Source organism: Oryctolagus cuniculus, chromosome 8 (genome assembly GCF_051225735.1).
Source record: "Oryctolagus cuniculus isolate XC-2025 breed Fujian yellow rabbit chromosome 8, ASM5122573v1, whole genome shotgun sequence".
NCBI classification, from domain to species: Eukaryota; Metazoa; Chordata; class Mammalia; order Lagomorpha; family Leporidae; genus Oryctolagus; species Oryctolagus cuniculus.
In genome coordinates this window covers 86926228-86948497 of record NC_142874.1, presented here as the reverse complement: position 1 = coordinate 86948497, position 22270 = coordinate 86926228, and the positions used below count along the sequence as shown (strand labels likewise).

The 22270-nt window shown below is 45.2% G+C and overlaps 1 protein-coding gene across 2 annotated transcripts in view; it reads right to left on the bottom strand.

Annotated features, from left to right (window-relative positions):
• Window positions 1–16833, bottom strand: part of PAPSS1 (3'-phosphoadenosine 5'-phosphosulfate synthase 1) — a 109247-nt gene extending 92414 nt beyond the window's left edge. Inside the window, 1 exon segment of one of the 2 annotated variants that reach the window (NM_001082172.1) lies at window positions 16774–16833. In NM_001082172.1, the coding sequence (NP_001075641.1) occupies window positions 16774–16833 (60 nt within the window). 2 annotated transcript variants of the gene reach the window in all.
• Between the last annotated feature and the right edge of the window lie 5437 nt (window positions 16834–22270).

The following is a 22270-nucleotide window of genomic DNA, read 5'->3' as shown; positions in this document are numbered from 1 at the left end:
TCTATTTCCTTCTTTAATGTTTTGTTATTTTCACCACAGAGATCTTTGACACCCTTACTTAAATGTATTCCAAGGTATTTAGTTGTTTTTGTAATTATTATGAATGGGACTGATATGAGATGTTCTTTCTCAGCCATGGCATTTTTTGTATATACAAAGGATATTGATTTTTGTGTGTTAATTTCATATCCTTCCACCTTACCAAACTCTTTTATGAGTTCTAAGAGTCTCTTGCTGGAGTTTTTATAAATATGTAATCATATCATCTGCAAATAGAAATATTTTGATTCCTCCTTCCCAATTTGAACTCCCTTGAGTTTTTTTCTTGCCTAATAGCTCTGGCTAAAACTTCCAGTAGTATATTGAATAGTAATGGTGAGAGTGGGCATCCTTGCCCAGTTCTGGATCTTCGTGGGAATGCTTCCAGCTTTTCCCCATTCAATAGGATGTTGGCTGTGGTTCTGTCATAGCTTGCCTTGATTGTGTTGAGGAATGTTACTTCTATACCCAATTTGCTTAAGGCTTTCATCATGAAAAGATGCTGTTTTTATCAAATGCTTTTTCTGTATCTTTCGAAATAATCATACGGTGCTGTTCTTCAGTTTGTTAATGTTATGAGTCACATTTATTGATTTGTGAATGTTGAACCATCTTTGAAAAGCAGAGATAAATCTCACTGGTCTGGGTGAATGTTCTTTCACATGTGTTGTTAGATTCAATTAACTAGTATTTTGTTGAGGATTTCTGCATCTATGTTCATCAAGAATATTGATCCATAGTTCTCTTCCCTTTTTCTGGTTTAGAAATTAGGGTGATGCTGGCATCACAGGAGGGGTTTGGGAGGATTCTCTCCTTTTAAATTGTTTTGAACAGCTTAAGAAGAACTAGAATTAGTTGTTCTTTAAAAGTCTAGTAGAATTCAGCCCAGCCAATTAGTCATGGGCTATTCTTCATTGGGAGGGTCTTTATTACTGATTCAATCTCCATCTTGGTTATTGGTCTAAGTTTTCTAAGTCTTCATGACTCAATTTTGGTAGATTTTACATACCCAGGGATCTATCCATTTCTTCTAGAATTTCTGATCTGTTGTCATTCAGCTCTTGGTAGTAATTCCTGATGGTTCTTTTTATGTCTGTGGTACCTGTTGTTACACTAGCCTTTTCATCTCTGATCTTATTGATTTGGGTCTCCACCTTTTTTCTTTTTTTTTTTTTTTTTTTTTTGGTTAATTGGGAAAATGGTCTATCATTTTTTTTTTCAAAAAACAGCTCTTTATTTCACTTATCTTTTGTATTGCTTGCTTCAATTTTATTTATCTCTTCTCTAATTTTTCTTTTTTTTTTTTTTTTTTTTTTTGACAGGCAGAGTGGACAGTGAGAGAGATAGAAAGGTTTTCCTTTTCCATTGGTTCACCCACAATGGCCTCTGAGGCCGGTGTGCTGCAGCTGGCGCACAGCAGCCGGCACACCATGCTGATCTGAAGCCAGGAGCCAGGTGCTTCTCCTGGTCTCCCATGTAGGTGCAGGGCCCAAGGACTTGGGCCATCCTCCACTGCACTCCCAGGCCACAGTAGAGAGCTGGACAGGAAGAGGAGCGACCAGGACAGAATCCAGAGCCCCGACCAGGACTAGAATCCGGTGTGCCAGCGCTGCAGGCAGAGGATTAGCCTATTGAGCCACGGTGCCAGCCTCTCTTCTCTAATTTTAATTATTTCTTTCATCCTACTAATTTGGGGTTTGGTTTGTTGTTTTTCTAGGTCCTTGAGATGCAGTGATAGCTCATTTATGTGGTACCTTTCCAACTTTTTCATGTAGGCACAAATTGCTACAAACTTCCTCTTAACACTGCTTTTGCTATACCCCAAAAGTTTTAATATGTTGCATTGTCATATTCATTTCTAGAAATTTTTTGATATCTCTTTTGATGTCTTCTACAACCCACTGTTCATTCAAGAGCATGTTGTCCAGTCTCCATGTGTTTGTCTATGCTGCAGAGACTCTGGAGTTGTTAATTTCCAGCTTCATTCCATTGTGGTCAGAAAAGATGCTTGGTTGATTTTGATTTTTTTGAATTTGCTGAGACTTATTTTATGGTCTATCCTAGAGAAAGTTCCATGCACTGATGAAAAGTATGTGTATTCTATAACTGTGGGATAAAAAGTTCTATAGATATTAGGCCCATCTAATCCAAATGTTCATTAGTTCTGTGGTTTGCAGACTTTCTGTCTAGTTGAACTGTCCATTGATGAAAGACAGGTGTTGAAATCCCCCATTTTTATTGTATTGAAGTCTATGTCTCCTTTTAGATCTGTTAACTTTTTTTTAAATAGCCAGGCATCCTAGAATTGGGTTCATATACATTTATTAAAGTCACTTCTTCCCATTGAATTGATCCCTTAATCACTACACAGTGCCCTTCTTTGTCTTTCTCTCTTTTAACAGTTTTGTGTTAAAGTCTATTTTGTATGATACTAGGATGGCTACACCTGCTCCTTTCTGTTTTCCGTTAGCATGGAATTATCTTTTTCCAGCCTTTTACTTACAGTCTGTATCTTTGTTGGTAAGAAACCTTCCTTGTAGGAAGCAAATAGATAGGTCTTTTTTTTTTTTTTTAATCCATTTAGCCAGCCTGAATCTTTTACAGGTTACTATTGATAAGTAATGACTTGGCCCTGCCATTTTTCTGCGAATATTCCTATTGTTTGCTTTGGGTTTCCTCAGTACTTTTGCTAGGAGATTTTCTGCCTTCGCATTCTTTCATCATGATGACTATCTTTCTGTGCTTCTGTGTGTAGCATATTCTTAAGCATCTTTGGAAAGCTGGAGAGTAGTGACAAATTATTTCAATTTCTGTTTGTTACGGAAGGTCTTTATTTCACCTTGATTCATAAATGAGAGCTTTGCAGGGTACAGTATTCTGGGTTGATAGGTTTTTTTCTCTTAAGACTTGGACTATATCTCTTGATTCTCTCCTATCCTGTAGGATTTCTGATGAGAAATCAGCTGTGAATCTAATTGGAGATCCTCTGAAAGTAATCTAGCATTTCTTTTATGCATATTTGAGAATCTTTTCTTTATGTTTTATTATTGAAAGCTTGACTACAATGTGTCACGGTGAAGCTCTTTTCTAGCCTTGTCTATAAGGAGTTCTATGTGCCTCGTGTACTGAATAGGCCTTCTAATCCATTCTCTTTCCACACCTTCAGGAGCTCCTAAGACCCATATGTTGGGTTGTTTGATAGTATTCCATAAATCTTCAACACTATTTTTAATTTTTCTAATTTCTTCTTCTTTTGTTTTGTCTGACTAAAAATTTCCAAACATTTGCTTCTAGCTTGGATATTTTTTTATCTACCTCACCAAATCTGCTGTTAAGATTTCCACTGTATTTTTATTTGACATATTGAATTCTTCATTTCTAATATTTCAGTTTGATATCTCCTCAAATTCTCAATTTCACATAAGAATTTTTCATTCATGTCATTCATGTATGGATCTAATTTGTGAATTTGCTTCTCACTGCTGCTTAGTAATCCTATGATTAATATTTTGATTTTCATTTCAGGCATTTCATCAATCACTTCATCTTCATATTCTAATACTGAAGTGTTGTAGTATTCCTTTTGAAGGGGGGAGGACATGTTGTCTTCCTTATCTTCCTTTTTTAATTTCTGTTTATCTTTAGGCATTTGTGGTAATTTTTCCTCTGATGGCTTTTATCTTTGTACTATACCTCTGTGAATATACAGAGGTGTGTGTGGGGTGTGGCTAGGAAGCTCTAGTCCGGGGTGCTGTGAGTAACCAGAGTGACAACCAAGTTGGACATGGTAGAGCTCTTTTTATCAGCAGGGAGGGTTTGACAACCTCTGTTGGAGTAATCACACCCTCACCTCTTTTCCAAGGTGATCGTTGCCCAGGTGTTAGCCCACAGTGGGTGCAATACTCATCTGTGTTGCCATAAGAACCTCACAAAGGATCTGTGCAGTCCTCAGTGTGAGCACAGATCCCATTGCAATGACTCCCACCAGACAGTCAGGATCTGAGCATCTGGAGCCACTCACAGTGATTGCTCTGAGACCTAGCTACACCCTGTGCCTTCTTGTGCACTTAAAGAGTTCCCACAGTTTCAGCACACAAGGCTCCCACAGTCACAGGGTGCAGGGGATCCACTTCACCCCACTAGACTGTCCTGTCCACAGAGAGGCAGAGATGTAGCCAGAGTCAGCTACCTGTGGGTGCTCTGCCCCAGAGCCTGTGATATGTTGAGAGGCTGGGGGCACCCAACAGCCCAATCAATCCTCCCAGCCGGACTCAAAGCCAAAGGAGAACACAGATGTTTCCCTCTGCTAGAATCTCTGGATCACACGGTTGCACAACAGCTGCCGTCTGAATGTTACCTTCTCCCCACAGGTTGCCAGGTGTGTGCACCTGAGCTGTTGCTGAGAGTACTACTGACAAGATGGCATCTTATCTCAGCCAGTTGCTGGGTGTGCACACAAGAGCTGTCACAGCTGCCGCTTATGCCTAACATGCTGCCCACCCTTTCTCAGCCGGTTGCCACATGCTGTTGTTGGGAGGAGGGGGTATGAGAGAAACATGCCCCCCCTTTTTTTCCAGTGGGTCAGCAGGTACCATGTCTCTTTTAAGGCTCCAGGCCAAACTCACACCGTATTCTTATTCCAGCTGTACGACCAGTGGCATGGGCTCCTGCAGTCTGATCTCACCTCATTCTCCAGAGCTGGCGCTTTCTCTGGCTCTCAGCTGCTGGAGTCATGTGTTGTGTCCCTGTTTGTGCTGCACATCTGTACCTTCCATATGGATCCACAGTGTTCCTCTTCCTTCTGTAGAATCTCCACTGTGGTTTTCTAACTCTCTCCCTGAGAATATACTTCCTACACTGCTTCTTTTTTTTTTTTTTTTTAAACTATTTACCCCTAGCCAAGAGCAGTACACCCTTCCCTATTCCATCATCTTGGAATCCAGGGGATATTGAATTTTGTCATATGACTTTTCTACATCATTTGAGATGATCACAGGGGGTTTTTTTTCTTCATTCTGTTAACACACAGATACGCTTGTGTATGCTGAACCATCCGTGCATCACTGGGATAAATCCCACTTGATCATGGTGCTGCTGAATTCAGTTTACCACTACTATGTGGAAGTGTTTTACATCCATCAGGAATATTGGCCAGTAATAGTCTTTTTTTGTACTGCCAGTGTGAGCCTTGAGGTTAAAACTGCAGAGACTGGGCAGGCCCTAGGATAGGCTTGGTGCCTGGGCCCACAGCCTGGAGCCTAGTCCAAATGGTCTAGCCTGGCACCAGGATCTACTGCAATAGGCCAGGGCCCTCAGTCTGCTCGACTGTAGACTACAGAGGCCAGACTGGAGAGGGGAGCATACCTGAAGCTTAGGGCTGTGTAGGCCAACCTACCTCTGGTCTCAAATTGGGCAGGCCCTGGTCAATGGAGAAATGGGGGACCCTTGGAGGCTATGCCCTCAGGCAACAGCATGATGGCTAAGGCTGCGGAAGATAGCCTGGTGGGGACTGGGGACAGCATGGCCCTGAGGCTGGCCTGGTTTGGGAACTGGCCTAGAACCTGAGGTCACTGCAGTTAGTCTAACAGTGTAGTGGATGTGGAAATGCAGAGTGTTGCTTGGTGCCAGGGCAGGCTTGCAGGCCCATCTGTAGATACCAACCTGGAGCACGGGACTGTGGAGGCCTGCCCTGCACTGGGTTCTACTGGAGTCGGCTCAGTGTTAGCATCTAAGATGAAGTCTGGTGCTCACTTAGCTCTCCTTCCCCAAGCAGAAGGTTATTTCTCTCCCAACTTCGCTACCTGGGCTTTGAGGAGGGGCTACAGAGGTGATGTAAAATTGTCCCTCCCACCCTCTTCAATATATCTTTTTTTTCCAAGATAAAATTCCAGTTTACTGCTGGATAACACTGTTTCACACATACATCAAACAGGTCAAAAAATAAACAGCAACTTCACAGACAAAGAAGAAAAGACAAATTTTATCTTTGGCCTTTTTAATCATCTCATACAAACCAGCTGGTTATATATAGTACAGCTAAATATACACAAAGAAAGTTGCTGGAATGCTCAGAATATGATTTTTTGTTGTTATTTTGTTTTTACAGGGCTTTTTTTTCTGCTTTGAAAGTACAATGAACATGGTCACACCACAAGCAACATCAGAAAGTAGAACAGAGATGTTCTAAAGATTGTTTTGGGAGCTGGCACTGTGGTGCAGTGGGGTAAAGCCCCAGCCTACATCGCTAGCATCCCATAATGGCGCGGGTTCTAGTCCCAGCTGCTCCACTTCAGATCCAGCTCCTTACTAATGCACCTGGGAGAGCAGCAGTGGCTGGTCCAAGTCCTAGGGCCACTGCACCCACATGGGAGACATGGAAAAAGCTCCTGGCTCCTGGCTCTTGGCTCCTGGCTTCAGATCGGCACAGCTCTGGCCATTGCAACCATTTGGAGAGTAAACCAGCAGATAGAAGACCTCCCTCTCTCTCTCATTCTCTCTCTCTGCTTCTATCTCTCTCTGTAACGCTGTCTTTCAAATAAATAAAATAAATCTTTTAAAAAAAAGATTGCTTTGGTCATCCTGAAATCATTAATAATGGGTAACCCTTAATAATATAAAAAATGTAGGGGCTGGCATTGTGATTCAGTGGGTTAACGCCCTGGCCTGCAGTGCTGGCATCCCATATGGGCATTGGTTTGAAACCCGGCTGCTCCACTTACCATCCAGCTCTCTGCTATGGCCTCGGAAAGCAGTGGAAGATGGCCCAAGTGCTTGGGCCCCTGCACCCGTGTGAGAGACCAGGAAGAAGCTCCTGGCTTCTGATCACCACAGCTCCAGCCGTTGCAGCCAACTGGGGAGTGAACCAGCAGATGGAAGACCTCTCTCTCTGCCTCAGTTTTCTGTGTAACTCTGCCTTTCAAATAAATAAATAAATCTTTTTAAATATATATGTAAAATTAAATTAAAAATGCAAATTTTCCTTTTTAAAGCTCTTTTAAGAAAACAAGTAGAGCCTGGAAATTTTGGTTCTCTTCCACCTCTGTTTCAAATTCACACTGTGATTTTGGTTGGGTGGTGGAGAGCACCTGTGGTCTGCAGATGGTGCCTATGAAAATCTGAAATACGGATCTATAAACCTGTTTCTTCGCAATAAGCGGAGAAGCAATCAAAACTTGCCAGCTGTGCATTAGCAGGAATTGAAACAAAAAAACAGGGTTTCAGACACTGATATCTGCATCTCTTGAGAAGCAGTGCTACCTCTCCACTTTAGCGCCCAGGCCTGGTGGCTGAGGAGAAGACAGCAAGCTCTCTGCTGGAAAGGGGTGGAGGCTGCTATGCACATCAGGCTACCCGACTTGCAGAACCTGCTCAACCAGGTCACTTTTGGTTTGGGACTTTTCCAAGTTAACACTGCTCCTGGGCAAGAAGAAACATGTACCTAATGAATTTCAAATTATTTTGGTCTTATTAAAATTTCCTCTGCTTTTCTTACTAAATTGCACTAGAATGTATAAAAATTGTCTGACAAGCTATAAAGTGCTTGAGAATATGAGAGAAAACAAAGGCTGGGGGGGGGGGGTCTGTTTTAATCACTAAAAAAAGGCTCTTTCAGTTTCTTGCCTCCTGTACTGAAAAGGATCCTGGCAGCAAATGTGATAGTCTTGGGATAAGGAGGCTTTTCTTTATGTATGCATGATATTGTTCATATTTAAAAAAAGAAAAACTTGGGGTCAGTGTTATGGCACAGTGGGATAAGCCACCACCTGTGACACTGGCATCTGAGCACCAGTTCAAGTCCTGGCTTTCTATTTCTGTTCCAGCTCCTGCTAATCCACCTAGGAACACAGCAGAAGATGGCTTGGGTCACCACTACCTACATGGGAGACCCAAATGAAACTCTAGATTCCTGGCTTCACCCAGACCCAAATCTGACAGTAGCAGCCATTTGGAGAACGAATCAGCAAATGAAATCTCTCTGTCTCTCCCTCTCTCTCTAACTCTGCCTTTCAAATAAATTAATAAATCATTAAAAAAAAAAAAAACTTAAAGACTTGTAAGATTCTCCTGTATCCCAGTTTTTCAAGGTAAAGCAAAAGGCACTTTTTAAAAATATAAAATTGCAAGATGGTGGGCTTTTGCCTCTGTTTAAAACATCTAAAGATGTTATCAAGGTTGTGACATAGACACAGGAAAGCAGCAGATGGCCCAAGTGCTTAGGGCCCTGCACCCACATGGGAGACATGGAAAAAGCTCCTGGATCCTGGCTTCAGCCTGGCACAGTCCCAGGCCTTGTTGCCATTTGGGGATTGAACCAGCAGATGGGAGCTCTCTCTCTCTCCCTCTCTCCCTCCTCTCTCTGTAACTCTTTCAAACAAATAAAAAATAAATCTTTTAAAAAAAAAAAAATAAGGAGCTAGAGCTGTGGCATAGCAAATGAGGCCACAGCCTGCAGTGCCAGTATCCCATGTAGATGCCAGTTCAAGACCCAGCTGCTCCACTTCCAATCCAGCTCCCTGCTGTGGCCTGGGAAAGCAGTAGAAGATGGCTCAAGTCCTTAGGCCCTTGTACTCCTATTGGAGACCCAGAAGAAGCTCCTGGCTTCGGATCAGCATAGCTCCGGCCATTGCGGCCATTTGGGGAGTGAACCAGTAGATGGTAGACCTCTCTCTCTCTGCCTCTGACGCTGCCTCTTCATAACTCTGACTTTCAAATAAATAAATAAATCTTTTTTAAAAAATAAGATAAACATCTAAAGACCTTACATGCAATCTTGTTTCCTCTTTCTCCTCTTTCTGTACCCACTCCAGACAAATTTTTTCTATAATTCTGAACAAACATGACAATAGTGTCAAGAGTGAGTTACTTTCTTCTGACTCAAAACTTTATTGAGTCATCAATACCCTAGCTGCTATCCCCAGGCCAGAGAAATCAAAGTCATTCTTTCTTACTTAATAGTTCGGGTGCTTTCAGGAAGTGTTACCTGGTTTGGCATAAGTACTCATGAAACCCAGGCAATTCCTATAACATTACTCCTATATAATCTGTTATTTAGGCACCATTTATTACTTGCATTTTTTCTGCATGTATTTTTTTTTTACCATCTTAGGAGGGTAGATCAAAGACTGGTTACAATTCCTGGCATTTTCCACAATGCGTAACCTTCTCTCCTGTTCCTTGTCAGTGCTCAGTAAAAGAGAAGGCCCTCATTTTAGGTGGAAGGATCCCCAACTCTGTGAGCTCCAGTTCCCAGTCTCAGCCTCCCCCAAAGCATTTATTTTATTTAGGATATGATTTATCATCTCTATGCAACCCGCAAGTGAGATGCTGACTGATACTCGGAAAACTTTAGTAGAACTGGGACAATTCACTTGGGACTCAACAACTAGCAATTCTGTCTCTAGGCTAATGTCCTATGGCCTCTCATATTTTTAATGTGCATTTTGTACAGTCTAAATTTCTATCTTCAATACCCACAAAAGTGGCCCCGTGCCCCTTTTATGACCCACCTTAATTTCCACATGGACTGTTTTGTTATTTTACTCACTCTTCTACGGAGCAAATTAATTTCTCCTGTGATGTCATTCAGAGAATTTCAGATTTGTGACTTCTTTAGGAACTGAAGTGAAAGTTGTAAAGGCACACAGCATACACCAAACATCAGACTTTGGACTTTATCAGATATCTTTCACCCATCTCACCACCCATCTTAAGCTAACTGCAACAAGAAACCCGGAAATGATGATGCGTAGGTTTCTTTTATGTTCCGAGAAATGACATGGAAAAACTGGAGAGGCAGCATACAACATGGAGAAACTGTAGAATACAGTGTTTCTGATGCTGAAACCTTTAATTCACGGTTCACTGCTAATTCACTTTTGAACATTAACAAGTCAAGGATAGGTAGCAAAGTGAAAACTGTAACTTCCTAGAGTTGAAAACAACTCACAAAGGCTACTCCTAAAACCTTGCTACTGTAAAACAGGCTGTGAATCAGAATGAAAGTTACCTGCATGCTTCTCTGACCACCGTCAGCTGTCATGCATGCGCGCGCTGCATACACGCCAGGCTCACCAACTACTCTGTCTGAAAGGTTAAAGAACTTTTGAAATGCATTTAATGGACTTTTACATACATATATCAAAACCTTCAATGGGAGGGTTCCTGGACAACCTCAATCTGGGAACCCTGGCACCAAGAGATTCCTAGAAGAAAGCCATGAACTCCAACTACTTACTCTTTCATTATTTGTGGATAGATCCCTTCTAGACCCTGGGGATACAATGAAAGAAGAACATTTCAGCCAAAGTGACTGATTAGAAACAGGTAAATGAGGAAATCATTGCATGGTGACAGATCCTGCCTGCCTCGTCAGACACAGTAATTATGGCAAACAAGTACATACTTCAGTTCTCCTCCGCAGTTCCTGGCTCATGACTCTCTGTGCAAGGCAGGCCAGAGGTCAGGAGACCCTACTCATTCCAGAAAGGACTAATGAAGAATTTGAATGGACAGCTTTGCTTAGCTTCTCCACCCAGCAAATTAGAAATCATGTCTCTGCAACAAAGTAGCCATTATAAAACATACAGAGAGGATCCAGAGCTCCTGGACAGCCAGGAAGAGAGCCCTCAGGAAGGCAAACAGGAATTCATGCAGGTGCCAGGAAGGTGGTGCGCCCCAGCTCCACGGGACCCTGGCAGACCTCCCCTTAATCTATCTCCTCATTTGGCTGCTGAGTTGTAGCCTTTAAGTTAAAGCATCCTCTATAATACATGGGAAATATAAGTGTTGTGTTTTCCCAAGTTCTGGGAGCCACGCTAGCAAATTAATCGAACTTGCGGATGGGCTGGTAGGAACCCCAGCTTGTAGCTGGACAGTCAGAGTGTCTGAGGCCTACACTCAAGGCTAGGTCTGGAGTGGGCAGTACTGGGGACTGGGGCCCTCAACCTGGGGGATCTGTCACTATCCCCAGATAGGAACAGAATTGAGTTGAATTAGGGAATACCAGGCAGTGCCCACTGCAGACTTAATTCTTTGCTTGCTGGCGGGAGAAATCTCTACTCCTCGTGAGGTCCCAGAAGTTCTCTGTGCTGACTCTGCTGTGAAAGCAGCAGGAAACAGTAGGTTTTCCCACAAGAACTTCTGTCAGTGAAGTGGGATTTGCTAGAATAGCCCTGGGACAAGAAGGGATAAACAGGTGGGAATGCAGAACTCGGATGCTGGGTGGCCACACAGTGTACACAGCAGCAGGGCTGCAACTGTCACTCAGGGAAAGCTGGCAATGGGATTTAGAGATGGAGTCGAATCCCAGGGCTTGGTTCACTAAATACAAAAGGAAATGCAAATTAACAAGAACCAGATAAACACTCAATTCTTGCATTGTGGTTATCTGCAATGGCTAAAATGAAAGGGGAACACTGCCCCTGGATCAAGGTCAGATATTGGTCTGTTGGAATTCAGCCTGAAAGTCACCCAAAAAGGGGTGATGGCCCAAGTGCTTGAGGCCCTGTACCTACATGGGAGACCTAGATGAAACTCCTAGCTTCAGGCTGCGCCCTGGCTCAGCCCTGCCCAATGCAGCTATTTGGGGAGTAAACCATGAGATGGAAGATAAGATATCTGTGTGTGTGTGTGTGTGTGTGTGTATGTGTGTAACTCTGCCTTTCAAATAAATAAATAAATCTTTAAAAAAAGTAAAGTACGTATTCAGTGAAAAGAAAGGGCAAAATCAAGAAACCCTTACAACTAGAGAATGAAGGCCTTTTCTAACCGTGTAGAACATATCATCAGCTCCCTGAGGCCCAGCAAAAAGGGGTTCTGAGACTAGCTTACTTAGGAGCAGTAGCCCTGGTTTCAAATGCTGCAGAGCAGAACCTGTTTGGGCTAGCACAAGACCCACAGCTCACTAGTGAACAGTCGCAGGCAGCTATCTGTGTCTGTTAGTCTATGCCTGTCTGTATGTCTATCACACACACACACACACACTCACACTCACACCCCCAGCCAGCCCAGTGGGCTGGATTAAAGCCACAGTGGAGTGTGTTTATCTGGGGGCCGTGCACCTCAGATGAGGCTGCCGACGCCCGTCATGGGGCAGCAGCTCTAAGGTGACTGTAACATTCACCCACTGAATATGCCCATTACCTAGGCCACGATAAATGTTCTGATTAAGGGAGCCTCCCTTCTGCACAGGTCCTCCATGTGACTCCAGAAGCCTCATCTGATTTGCCATCTCAACTTTTTCAGTATGGGTATCACTGATATCCGAGACATTAACACAGTAAGAAGAAACTGGGGTCAAACAGCTCATCTTCACAGCACAGAAATAGATGAATGGGACAGACTGAGGGTGCCCTATGATGCTGCCGCAACATGATGAAAGGGGATGGACCAGTGAGAACTACTGCTGCCCACAGCCCCCCGACCTTAGAGGGTCCCAAGCAAACCTGCTGCATTTTTCTATTTGGAGGAACTTTAAAAGCCAAAAGGCACAAACTGCAAGGAGGTTCTGTACTGGAGAAGCACCTGGGGCAATCGCATGGTTAAAGATTACCAGACAGGCAAGGCTCTCTCCCTGGCCTGACCTTCAGCTGGGAAGCTACACAGGCACACAAGGGAAAAACGTCCAGGTCAGGGAGAGGCAGTCTATGGGGGACTCCTTGACACAGGGGCCTAGTGCACTGAGATTCCAAAGCCTGGTGGCAAACCTGGGAGAATGGGAGCTACAGTTAGGTTGGGAGGATAAGGAAATGCAACAGTCTATGGGAATGAGGTGAATGTTTGGATAAAGATTAGAAATTCTGAACACACTTGATAAATCTAAGTATATGACAGGAATGGATATTATGACTGACTAGGGATTGCTTCCCACACCTAATACTGCGAAAGAGCAGTGAAGTCCATCCTCAGGCCAGACTGGACACACTAAATAGGAGCCATTAGAACTCTCAGAAGCCACTGGTGTAGCAAAACAATGGAGAGGACCTGGTGGGCAAGCAGAGATTGCCAGGAGGGTGCTGGTACCAAGGAAGCATCTGTACAATGGCCCTGTGTGGCCAGTGAGAAAGCAGCATGGCCCCTGAAGACGCACAAGCGGCTGCCAAGTTGCACTGCCCACAGCCTCAGCACCCCCGGATACGGCTTTGACCATCCAGAAAACACAGCAGGCTCCAGCAGACTGCTACTCGATGACTGTGCTTGCCAGCGCTTTCTTCTCTATTTCAATGTCAGAAAAAAAGCCAACTGCATTTTGCTTTCCCATGGGAAGGACTCAATTTTACACTGATGGTGCTACTACAGGATTATCTGAACTGACCTTCTTACTGTCACAATTTGGGCAGGAGGAGTTTGGACTTGCTGCGGTTCTCAAGTGTAACATTACATCTGTATCTGTGATGTTCTGATAATATGTGAAACGGATAGGACTGACTTGAATGCAACGGTGACTCACAGAATCCAGCAAAGATCCAAGGGGCTGCCCACATGGTGACATTCCTAGGAAATAACTGGGCAGGAGCCACCCACAATATTTCACAAGCAACTAAAGTTAACTACTGCAGTGGGCATTTGACACAGCAATGTAGATGCCACCAGGAACACCTACATCTCACATCAGAGGGTCTGAGTTCTAGTCCCAGCTCCACTCCTGATTCCAGCTTCCTGCTGATGCACATCCTGCACAAACAGTCGGGTCCCTGCCACCCATGCAGGAGACCAAGGCTCAGTTCCAGGCCTCTGGATTTGGCCTGGCCCAGCCCTAACTGTGGTGGGTGCTTGATAAGTGAATCAGGAGATGGAAAAATCTGTCTTTGCCTCTCTGCATTTCAAATAAAGTGAAAATAAATAAGTTAAATTTAAAACAAAAAAAAAGGAAATAACATTTGGCTATCCACACCAGCATTTGGTTTATTTGGATTTTTGGAAAACACATATTCTATATCTACACATCTTGCTAGCTCTGATCTATGAGGCTATCTGAAAGAAAGACCTGAACAGAGGCAACCCATGTTTCAATTACAAAAATCAGAAGCCCTCTCAATACCTTTGGGCCCCTACCATCCCTACTTTGACAGGATTTTGGAAGTCTATCCTTGGCAATCATGTGGATTGAAGCTTATTGCAGAAGCTCATGAGTGCCTCCTAGTGGCAACCACTGGAATTTGGGAACAGAAAATTTCCACTAGCTACTGCCCAGTGCATACCATTTGAGAGACAAACACCAGCTTGCCGTTGAAACTGGCTCAATGACAGAAGGCCATAATCATGAAACCTGAGATACCCATATGTCTTGGGTGATACCATAAGCTATAAGACATCTCTGTGCCTCAGTTTCTTCATCTGTAAAATGGAGGCACTGACTGTGATAAAGAGTGTAACAGTAAGGCTAAGCGCTAACCCCTTTAATCGTCACAATATCCCCAGTGGGCATGATCTCCATCTTACAGATGAGCAGAGGGGTAGCACGGAGAAACTCAGGACTAGCCAAAGGTTATGTATGTAATGATAAGCGGAGCCTAGATTCGAGCCAAGCAACAGGCTCCAGGGTCCTTGCTCTTAGGATACCCACCTCGGAAATGTAAAACTCCAGCGAGTTAAGGAATCAAAACTGAGGGTCATCTTGTAACGCTCTTCTCTTCATTCCCTAAATTGCATCAGGTCCTCCTTCCTCTTCCTTAAATATTATTTTTTTTTTTTTGACAGGCAGAGTGGACAGTGAGAGAGAGAGACAGAGAGAAAGGCCTTCCTTTACCGTTGGTTCACTCTCCACTCTTCTACTCCCATTGCCACCTTAGCCAGAGCTCCACCCACTCACTCTGGATGAATTAATAACAAGCACGCCTGAAACAGGGCTCAGGGTTAGGCATGCTTCACATCTATTCGTTCAGATTTTGGTCTCACTCCTGGTCTCCAGGACTGCCACATCCCACATCTGGGCTCTCTTCCTGCATTACCAATTTACCCGGGGATGGGAACTTCACACTCCTATAGGTTGACCCAAGTGTGTGAGAGAGATGGTGGGAGTTCTATTTGGGAAAACAAAAGACTTCTGAGGCTCAGAAAATTTAACATTCAAGCCTTGGCAAAAATCTCCCACAGAATCAAGTCTTAACTCTGCAGCCTTCCAGTTGCATAACCTACCCCACCCTACCTATTCATCCTTATCTCCACTCTGCAGCAAAAAGTCCATAGCCGTCAAACAAGTCTCTTCATTGTTCTTGGAGTTAAAAAAAAAAATTCAGTAATTCCTATTCCCAGCACTCATTCACACAGCTCCCCTCTGCTTCAGAAATCCGGAGATCCTCTCAAAACACCCAGGACAAACTAATGCCTCCTCTAAATTACAATAAAACTTCTGTCTTAAGCCATTCACGGTGGCCCCATAAAGACACATTCATCGTCTAACAAATGCCATTTACAACCATAAGCAACCGGAAGGCAAGCACTAAGTCCGCATTTTTCATCTCCATTTCGAGCACAGGTCTCCACGCAGAATATGCACTGATTTGACAAATGGAATAAGTGAGTCACAATAAAAACTATCTGTAAGTACCCCAAAATACTTCCAAGTAGCAAGAGCAAGACTAAGTCCGAGGTTTAAAGCAATGATTTCACTGCACTTTGGAATTCATTATCTGCTTTGCTCATCAAAACAAGCCAGGGAAGGACACCCTACAACATCCTTAAGTGAGCTGATGTTCAAGGTAGTCAGTGTCTTTATGCAAGATCACACAGACAGTCAATGGCAAAGCTGGGGCCAGAGCCCAGGCCAGGAGTCCAGAGCCCTGTCCACTGTGCGATTCCCCGTTATCTCCTCCACACCTTTGTTAGAGGCATTCAATAACTAAAAGGAGAAAGGAATTCCGGAGAATCCTTGATCTTAGCAACAGACACGGAAATTCGAAAGCCTGAAATAGCTTCCTCCCCCCCCCCCTTGACTCATCATCAGCAAGTGACGATTGTTTTGCACAACTGCGTTGAAACCTCACGATTCGGCTGCACTGTGAAATAACAATTCTCATCTAAATCCAAAACGAGCGTCTTTCCAGCCTCCAAAATTGGACGCCGTCCCCACACCCCCACAATGCTCTAACAAACTTAGCTGTTTCTGCTCAGGCAGTAATTAAGGAAAAGGAAGTAGCCTTCCGAGGACACAGTCCTTGACCAACACCGCCAACGGCAGTCGATGCAGAACGTTATAAACCATTCATCTCCCCACACCTCGCTGCCACCGGGAACCCAGTCCCCAAAGCTGTTATTTCACACACACACACACACAAAGAACCTCAGTTCAGAGCAGTCTCCGCTGTGAATGGCCACATTGTTGGGTGCTCTGCCTTCACACGGAAACTCAGAAACGGAAAGACACAGAGAAGGAGCCGGCCAATAGCACCCGCGGAGTCAAGAAAAAGCAGGCACACCGGGCAGGGGCCCGCCCCCGCCGCCTCTGCGGTGCTCCGGGCCACTCCCGAGGATGCAGGCGCCCCTTCGCCCCGGGGACAGCTTTCCGCAGCCGCCAGCCCGCGGGTGCAAGATTCTCCCTCAGGTCTTGTGCGGGCCACAGCGCGCAGCCCAGAGCCGCCCTCTGCCCAGCTGGCAGCGGCGCGGCCCGGTACCCATCCCCTCGCGCTCCCGGGAGGATGCAGAGGAAGGAGGCGCGAGGGAGGCAGCAGCCCCCACACGAGCTGCCGCCCGGGGCAGCCTCCGCTCCTCGCTCCGTCGTCCCCTGGCCCCACTCACCCAATTCTGCGCGTTATTGCTCAGCTTGACTTTCTTGCACAGGCTGCCGGGGATTTCCATGGCTTCGTAACGCGCGCGCGCACGGATGCCCGTGTTCTCCGCGCCCGCAGGGTAGCAGCAGGGCAGGCCGGCGGGGGCGGGGCGGGGGGCGGGGCCTCCTCCTGGCGTCGGGGCGGGTGCGCGCCGACGTGCGCGCGCCGACGTGCGCTCGCGCCCTGGGCCCCGACTGCGCGGCGCATCCCACGGGGCTTGGAAATGGGTCCGGGGCAGAGGTGTGTGGGCGGGGCCAGGCGGCGGCGAGACCCGGAGGCACAGGCTGAGGGGCGGAGCCCCAGCGCTCACACCCTCGCGAGCGCGCACGACGCTCCTCCTTCTTCAGCCTGAGGAAGGGCGGGGCCTGGAAGACTGTCGTGGAAGCTCAGGGACCTCTTCTGGCGCCAGGCCCTGCTTTGAGCATGCGCGGAAGCTGGGAACCTGCAGAAAGTGCCTTGCCGGTCGTGCCGGGGGCCCTGTCCGCGGAAGCTGATTGGGGAAGACCGCAATTTGTGCTGCTGCTCCCTCAGCTTTTCCTCTGCAAGCCCGGCCTCTGCCTGTACCCATGCCAGTACCCATGCCTGTGCCCATTCTTTAAACGTTTCCAGCTTCTGAAAGGGAAGACTCCTCCACATGTTGCGCTCCGCTGTAAAATTCCACTCAATGCACATTATAAAAAGACAACTCAGTGCCCCATTCCTTCATATCAGTCATTGATTTCTCAACGGAGATTGCTGACTCTCTGCCAGGTGCGTTCCTCCCCACTGGAGACCTCGTTCTTAGCGGATTTCTGTGCGATGCTGCTGTTTACTGCGGACTAGAATGAAAAGGGGGCTTCTCCGTTGCTAGCTACTCTCAAAGTCCTTAGAGCTCTGAAATCAGGGTTTAGGAAGACCTGCGATAACCCCGGGTAGGACGCTCACTTGCCGAGGACGTTTTCAGATTCACCTAGCTATTCCCGGGCTAGGTCCTAGGAGAATGGGTTGGTGGTGCTGGGGAGCTTCCTCCCTCCCTCCTGGAGATCGAGTCTCCCACACCATCCCCAAGTGCTGAGCTCACTTTTCCGAGGCTTGCTCCCTGGCACCACAAGTCATTTGCAGCTGTGCCCTTTAGGAACCCAACTCCTGTATCTCCCTCACCCCATTCTTCCTTGCGCATATTCACACCAGTCACCAAGATCAGAGACTGAGGTCCCTTAGTAGCCACAAAGTAGCATTAAATTAGGCCTCCCCATAGCCAACTTGAATCATCATTAAGCTCCTTCACTGAACACCCTGCACTTGGGCGCCTGCTGTTCATACTTCTGCCTTCCTTTTAGATTTATTCTATTTATTTGAAAGGCAAAGTGCAAGAAAGAGACAGGGACAAAAAGATCTTCCATCCCTGATTCACTCCCCCAAATGGCCACAATGGTCTGGGTTGAGCTAGGAAGAAGCCAGGAGACTAGAATGCCATCCAGGCAAGGGCATAAGTACTTGATCCATCTGCTGCCTTCCCAGGCACGTTAGCAGGGAACTGGATCCCAAGCAGAGCTGGGGGACCACCAAGAGCTCAGATATAGAGTAGCCCTCATCTGTAGGGGATACCTCCCAAGGTCCCCAGGTGATACCTGTAGCTGCAGAGAGTACCAAACCCTATATATACTATTTTGTCCTTACCATAGATGGTAACACCTTCAGCATATGATTTCCTTCTTTCCTTGTGAAGTCAAGATCTTCCACCATTTCACTTAAAGGAAAGACTTTGTGGCTTTTCTTTGGCATATCCAAATTCCCAGCACCACTACTCTTACCCTTTGGGGCTATTATATAAGAATCGCTTGAAGACAAACACTGTACACCATGGCAGTCAATCAGATAGTGGCTGCCAAACGATTCATGGGCAAGCAGTGGATACTGAGTGCCAACGCTGCACGCTGGGATGATTCATGACCAAAGCGGCAGAGAATGGGACAGTGTGAAATTGCTTCACACTTCTCAGTACCAAGCATAAATCAGAACCTAAGTTGTCTATTTTTTAATCTTCCATTTAAAATTTTTTGGATCCCAGTTGACCACAGGTAACTAAAACCATGACTAAGGAGATAAAACAAAACCATAAATAAGGAGGGACTATTATACTCCTCTATATAAATGTGAAAATCATCAGAATCAAATTGAAGAGACATGTGTCAAACCTTTAGAAAAATAAAGAAATAGATAAAGGCAAGATGTTGGGAAGAGAGGAGACCCCTCATGCACACATGTTATGGTAACACCTATTACAAGGAATTCCCAAAGGGCTGCCGTGCACAGACGCCTGTAACATGACCTTTTGCCAAGCACTTTCCAGCCTGCAGCTTGCTACGTGCATCACAAGGACAGCCAGATGCATAAGAACTCTTGCCTGACTCCACCAACTCACAAACTGCAATAAGCCCAGGTAACCAATGATCTTTGTCACAGTTTATATATATTCCTTAATTTATCTTTAAAATCCTTTTTCTGCCTTTTGCTCTTTGAATATTCCTATAGTCACTCTCACAAGTATGTTCGCAGGGTGGGCACTCTGGCATAGTGGGTAAAGCCACCTACCACAGTGCCTGCATCCCATATGGGCAGCAGTACAAGTCCTGGCTGCTCCACTTCTGATCCAGCTCTCTGCTGTGGCCTGAGAAAGCAGTGGAAGATGGCCCAAGTCCTTGAGCCCCTGCACCCAAGTGGGAGACCTGGAAGAAGCTCCTGGCTCCTGGCTTTGGATCAGTGCAGCTCCTGCTGTTTCAGCCATTTGGGGAGTGAACCAGCAGATGAAAGATCTCACTTTCTCTCTCTCTCTCTCTCTCTCTGCCTCTCTGTGGCTCTGCCTTTCAAATAAAGTAAATAAATCTTTAAACACACACACACACACATACACAAATAAGTATATTCCCAGTGCCAAGCTCGGCCATTCCCAAATAAATTCATTGTCTTTGGAGAATCTCCCTGTGTGTTTATTTAGGCCAACACATGACAGACCCGTGTTTCCCAACGTTCCTTTGGTGGAAAAACCCACTTTGTTGGAAATGCAGTGTGGGTTTTGTGAAAAATGACCTTGTGATAAATTTCATTACACAAGTATTACTAAACACCAGACAGTTCCATGCACTTAAATGATTGGAAAATGTTGGGTTAAACAAGTAAACAGATTTTTATACTGCAAAATCTTTACTTTTTCCGTGCACCAACAAGACCAACAGAAGGTCTTATAGTTTGTACTGTCTCCCAAATTTATTACACCAGTGCTTTTTCTAAGAAGCATTTCTTAAGCCTTGGATTAAGAAACAAAGCACACATCTTGAGAAACACTCGGGTATACAGTTGAGGATCCAGGAAGTGGCATTGTCAAGAGACGCGTCTTGTCCTAGCTCCTCTCCACAGTTACCCCACCCCTGACGAACCGCACTTCCGGTATTCATCCCCTTGTGTGATCCCTGCCAACACTGAAGTCAGACTACCCTGTGAAGTATTTAACCGACAGAAGGTGGCAAAAATGAACGTGTGTCAGTTCCCACTCAAGTTTCTGAACTTCTTACAGAGTAGGGCTACTTGGCTGGAAAGACTCCACAGGAGGGCCGCGTGGAGAAAGAGAGGTTCTGGTACTACATGACGAGAACAAGGAACCCAACCGCAGACAGAACCAGAGTCCCAGACTTACAATGACCCCAGTTGAGCACAGTGACCAGACCCCACCACTCAAGCCATCCCGGCTGAAGTGGCGGGCATGTGAGGGAATAAGCCATTTTGGACATTCCAGGCGCAAGAGCTATAGAGTGAAACAGAGAGGAGCCGTGTCTCCATTCCTGGCGAAATTCCCAACTCACGAAATCATGGGAGACAACTGCGGGTGGTGGCTTGTCCTAATGTTTTTGTGTTGCTATAACAAAGTCCTTGAGGCTGGACACTTTAAAGGTGTCCCTAGCTCACAGCTCCAGGGGTCCATGAGCATGGTGCCAGCATTGGCTTCATGCGAAGGCCTCAAGACATGGCAGGAGCACCTGTGAGAGAGAAGTCAGAGAGGAAGCATAGGAGTGAGCCGAGAAAGCGGAACTCACTTTTTTTTTTTAACTTTTATTTAATGAATATAAATTTCCAAAGTACAGCTTATGGATTACATTGGCTTCCCCCACCCCATAACTTCCCTCCCACCCGCAACCCTCCCCTTTCCCGCTCCCTCTCCCCTTCCATTCACATCAAGATTCATTTTCGATTCTCTTTATATACAGAAGATCAGTTTAGCATATATTAAGTAAAGATTTCGACAGTTTGCACCCACATAGAAACACAAAGTGAAAAATACTGTTTCAGTACTAGTTACAGCATTAAATCACAATGTATGGCACATTAAGGACTGAGATCCTACATGGGGAGTAAGTGCACAGTGACTCCTGTTGTTGACTTAACAAATTGACACTCTTGTTTATGGCATCAGTAATCACCCTAGGCTCTTGTCATGAGTTGCCAAGGCTATGGAAGCCCCCTGAGTTCACTGACTCTGATCATATTTAGACAAGGCCATGGTCAAAGTGGAAGTTCTCTCCTCCCTTCAGAGAAAGGTACCTCCTTCTTTGATGACCCATTCTTTCCACTGGGATCTCACTTGTGGAGATCTTTCATTTAGGTTTTTTTTTTTTTTTCCCCAGAGTGTCTTGGCTTTCCTTGCCTGAAATACTCTCATGGGCATTTCAGCCAGATCCGCATGACTTAAGGGCTGATTCTGAGGCCAGAGTGCTGTTTAGGACATCTGCCATTCTATGGGTCTGCTGTGTATCTCACTTCCCATGTTGGATCGTTCTCTCCCTTTCTTTTTTCCCCGACCCAGGGAAGTAGTGACAAAAAATAACAATACAGGACTTTTTCGAGACCCTGAACTCACTTTATAACCACCTGCTCTTGTGGACCAACCCATTCCTGTGAGACCCAACTCACTCCCACAAGACAGGCATCATCTTTCCTCAGGGCGGTACCCCCAGGTACTGAATTACTTCCTACCAGGCTCCACCCCTGGGAGGTCCCGCCCCCTCCCAACATCACCACAGGAGAGACTAAGCTTCCAGCATATGATGCCTTGAAGAAACCACATCCAAACCATGACATTGCTTTAACCCGCCACTAAGTTTCAAGGTAGTTTGCTAGGCAGCAAGAGGTAAATGAAAAAATGCATATTGATTATTTTTGGGAAATTGCTGCATAAACAGCATATTGTGCCTAAATTATAAACACATTTCTACTTCAAAAATGACCCATTTTAGAGGAAATACATTAAATATCATTTTTATAAATACTTAAGTAATATTTACTAAAATCATTGTTTGGTCAAAACCTCTGGAAGTTATGAAATATGTAATCATAGAAAAATTTAATTGCATATAGCATATTTCTTACACTAAACAAAATTAAAATACCTTCATACATAAGGCACTCAGAAAAAAATTGGATTGAACTTGAGA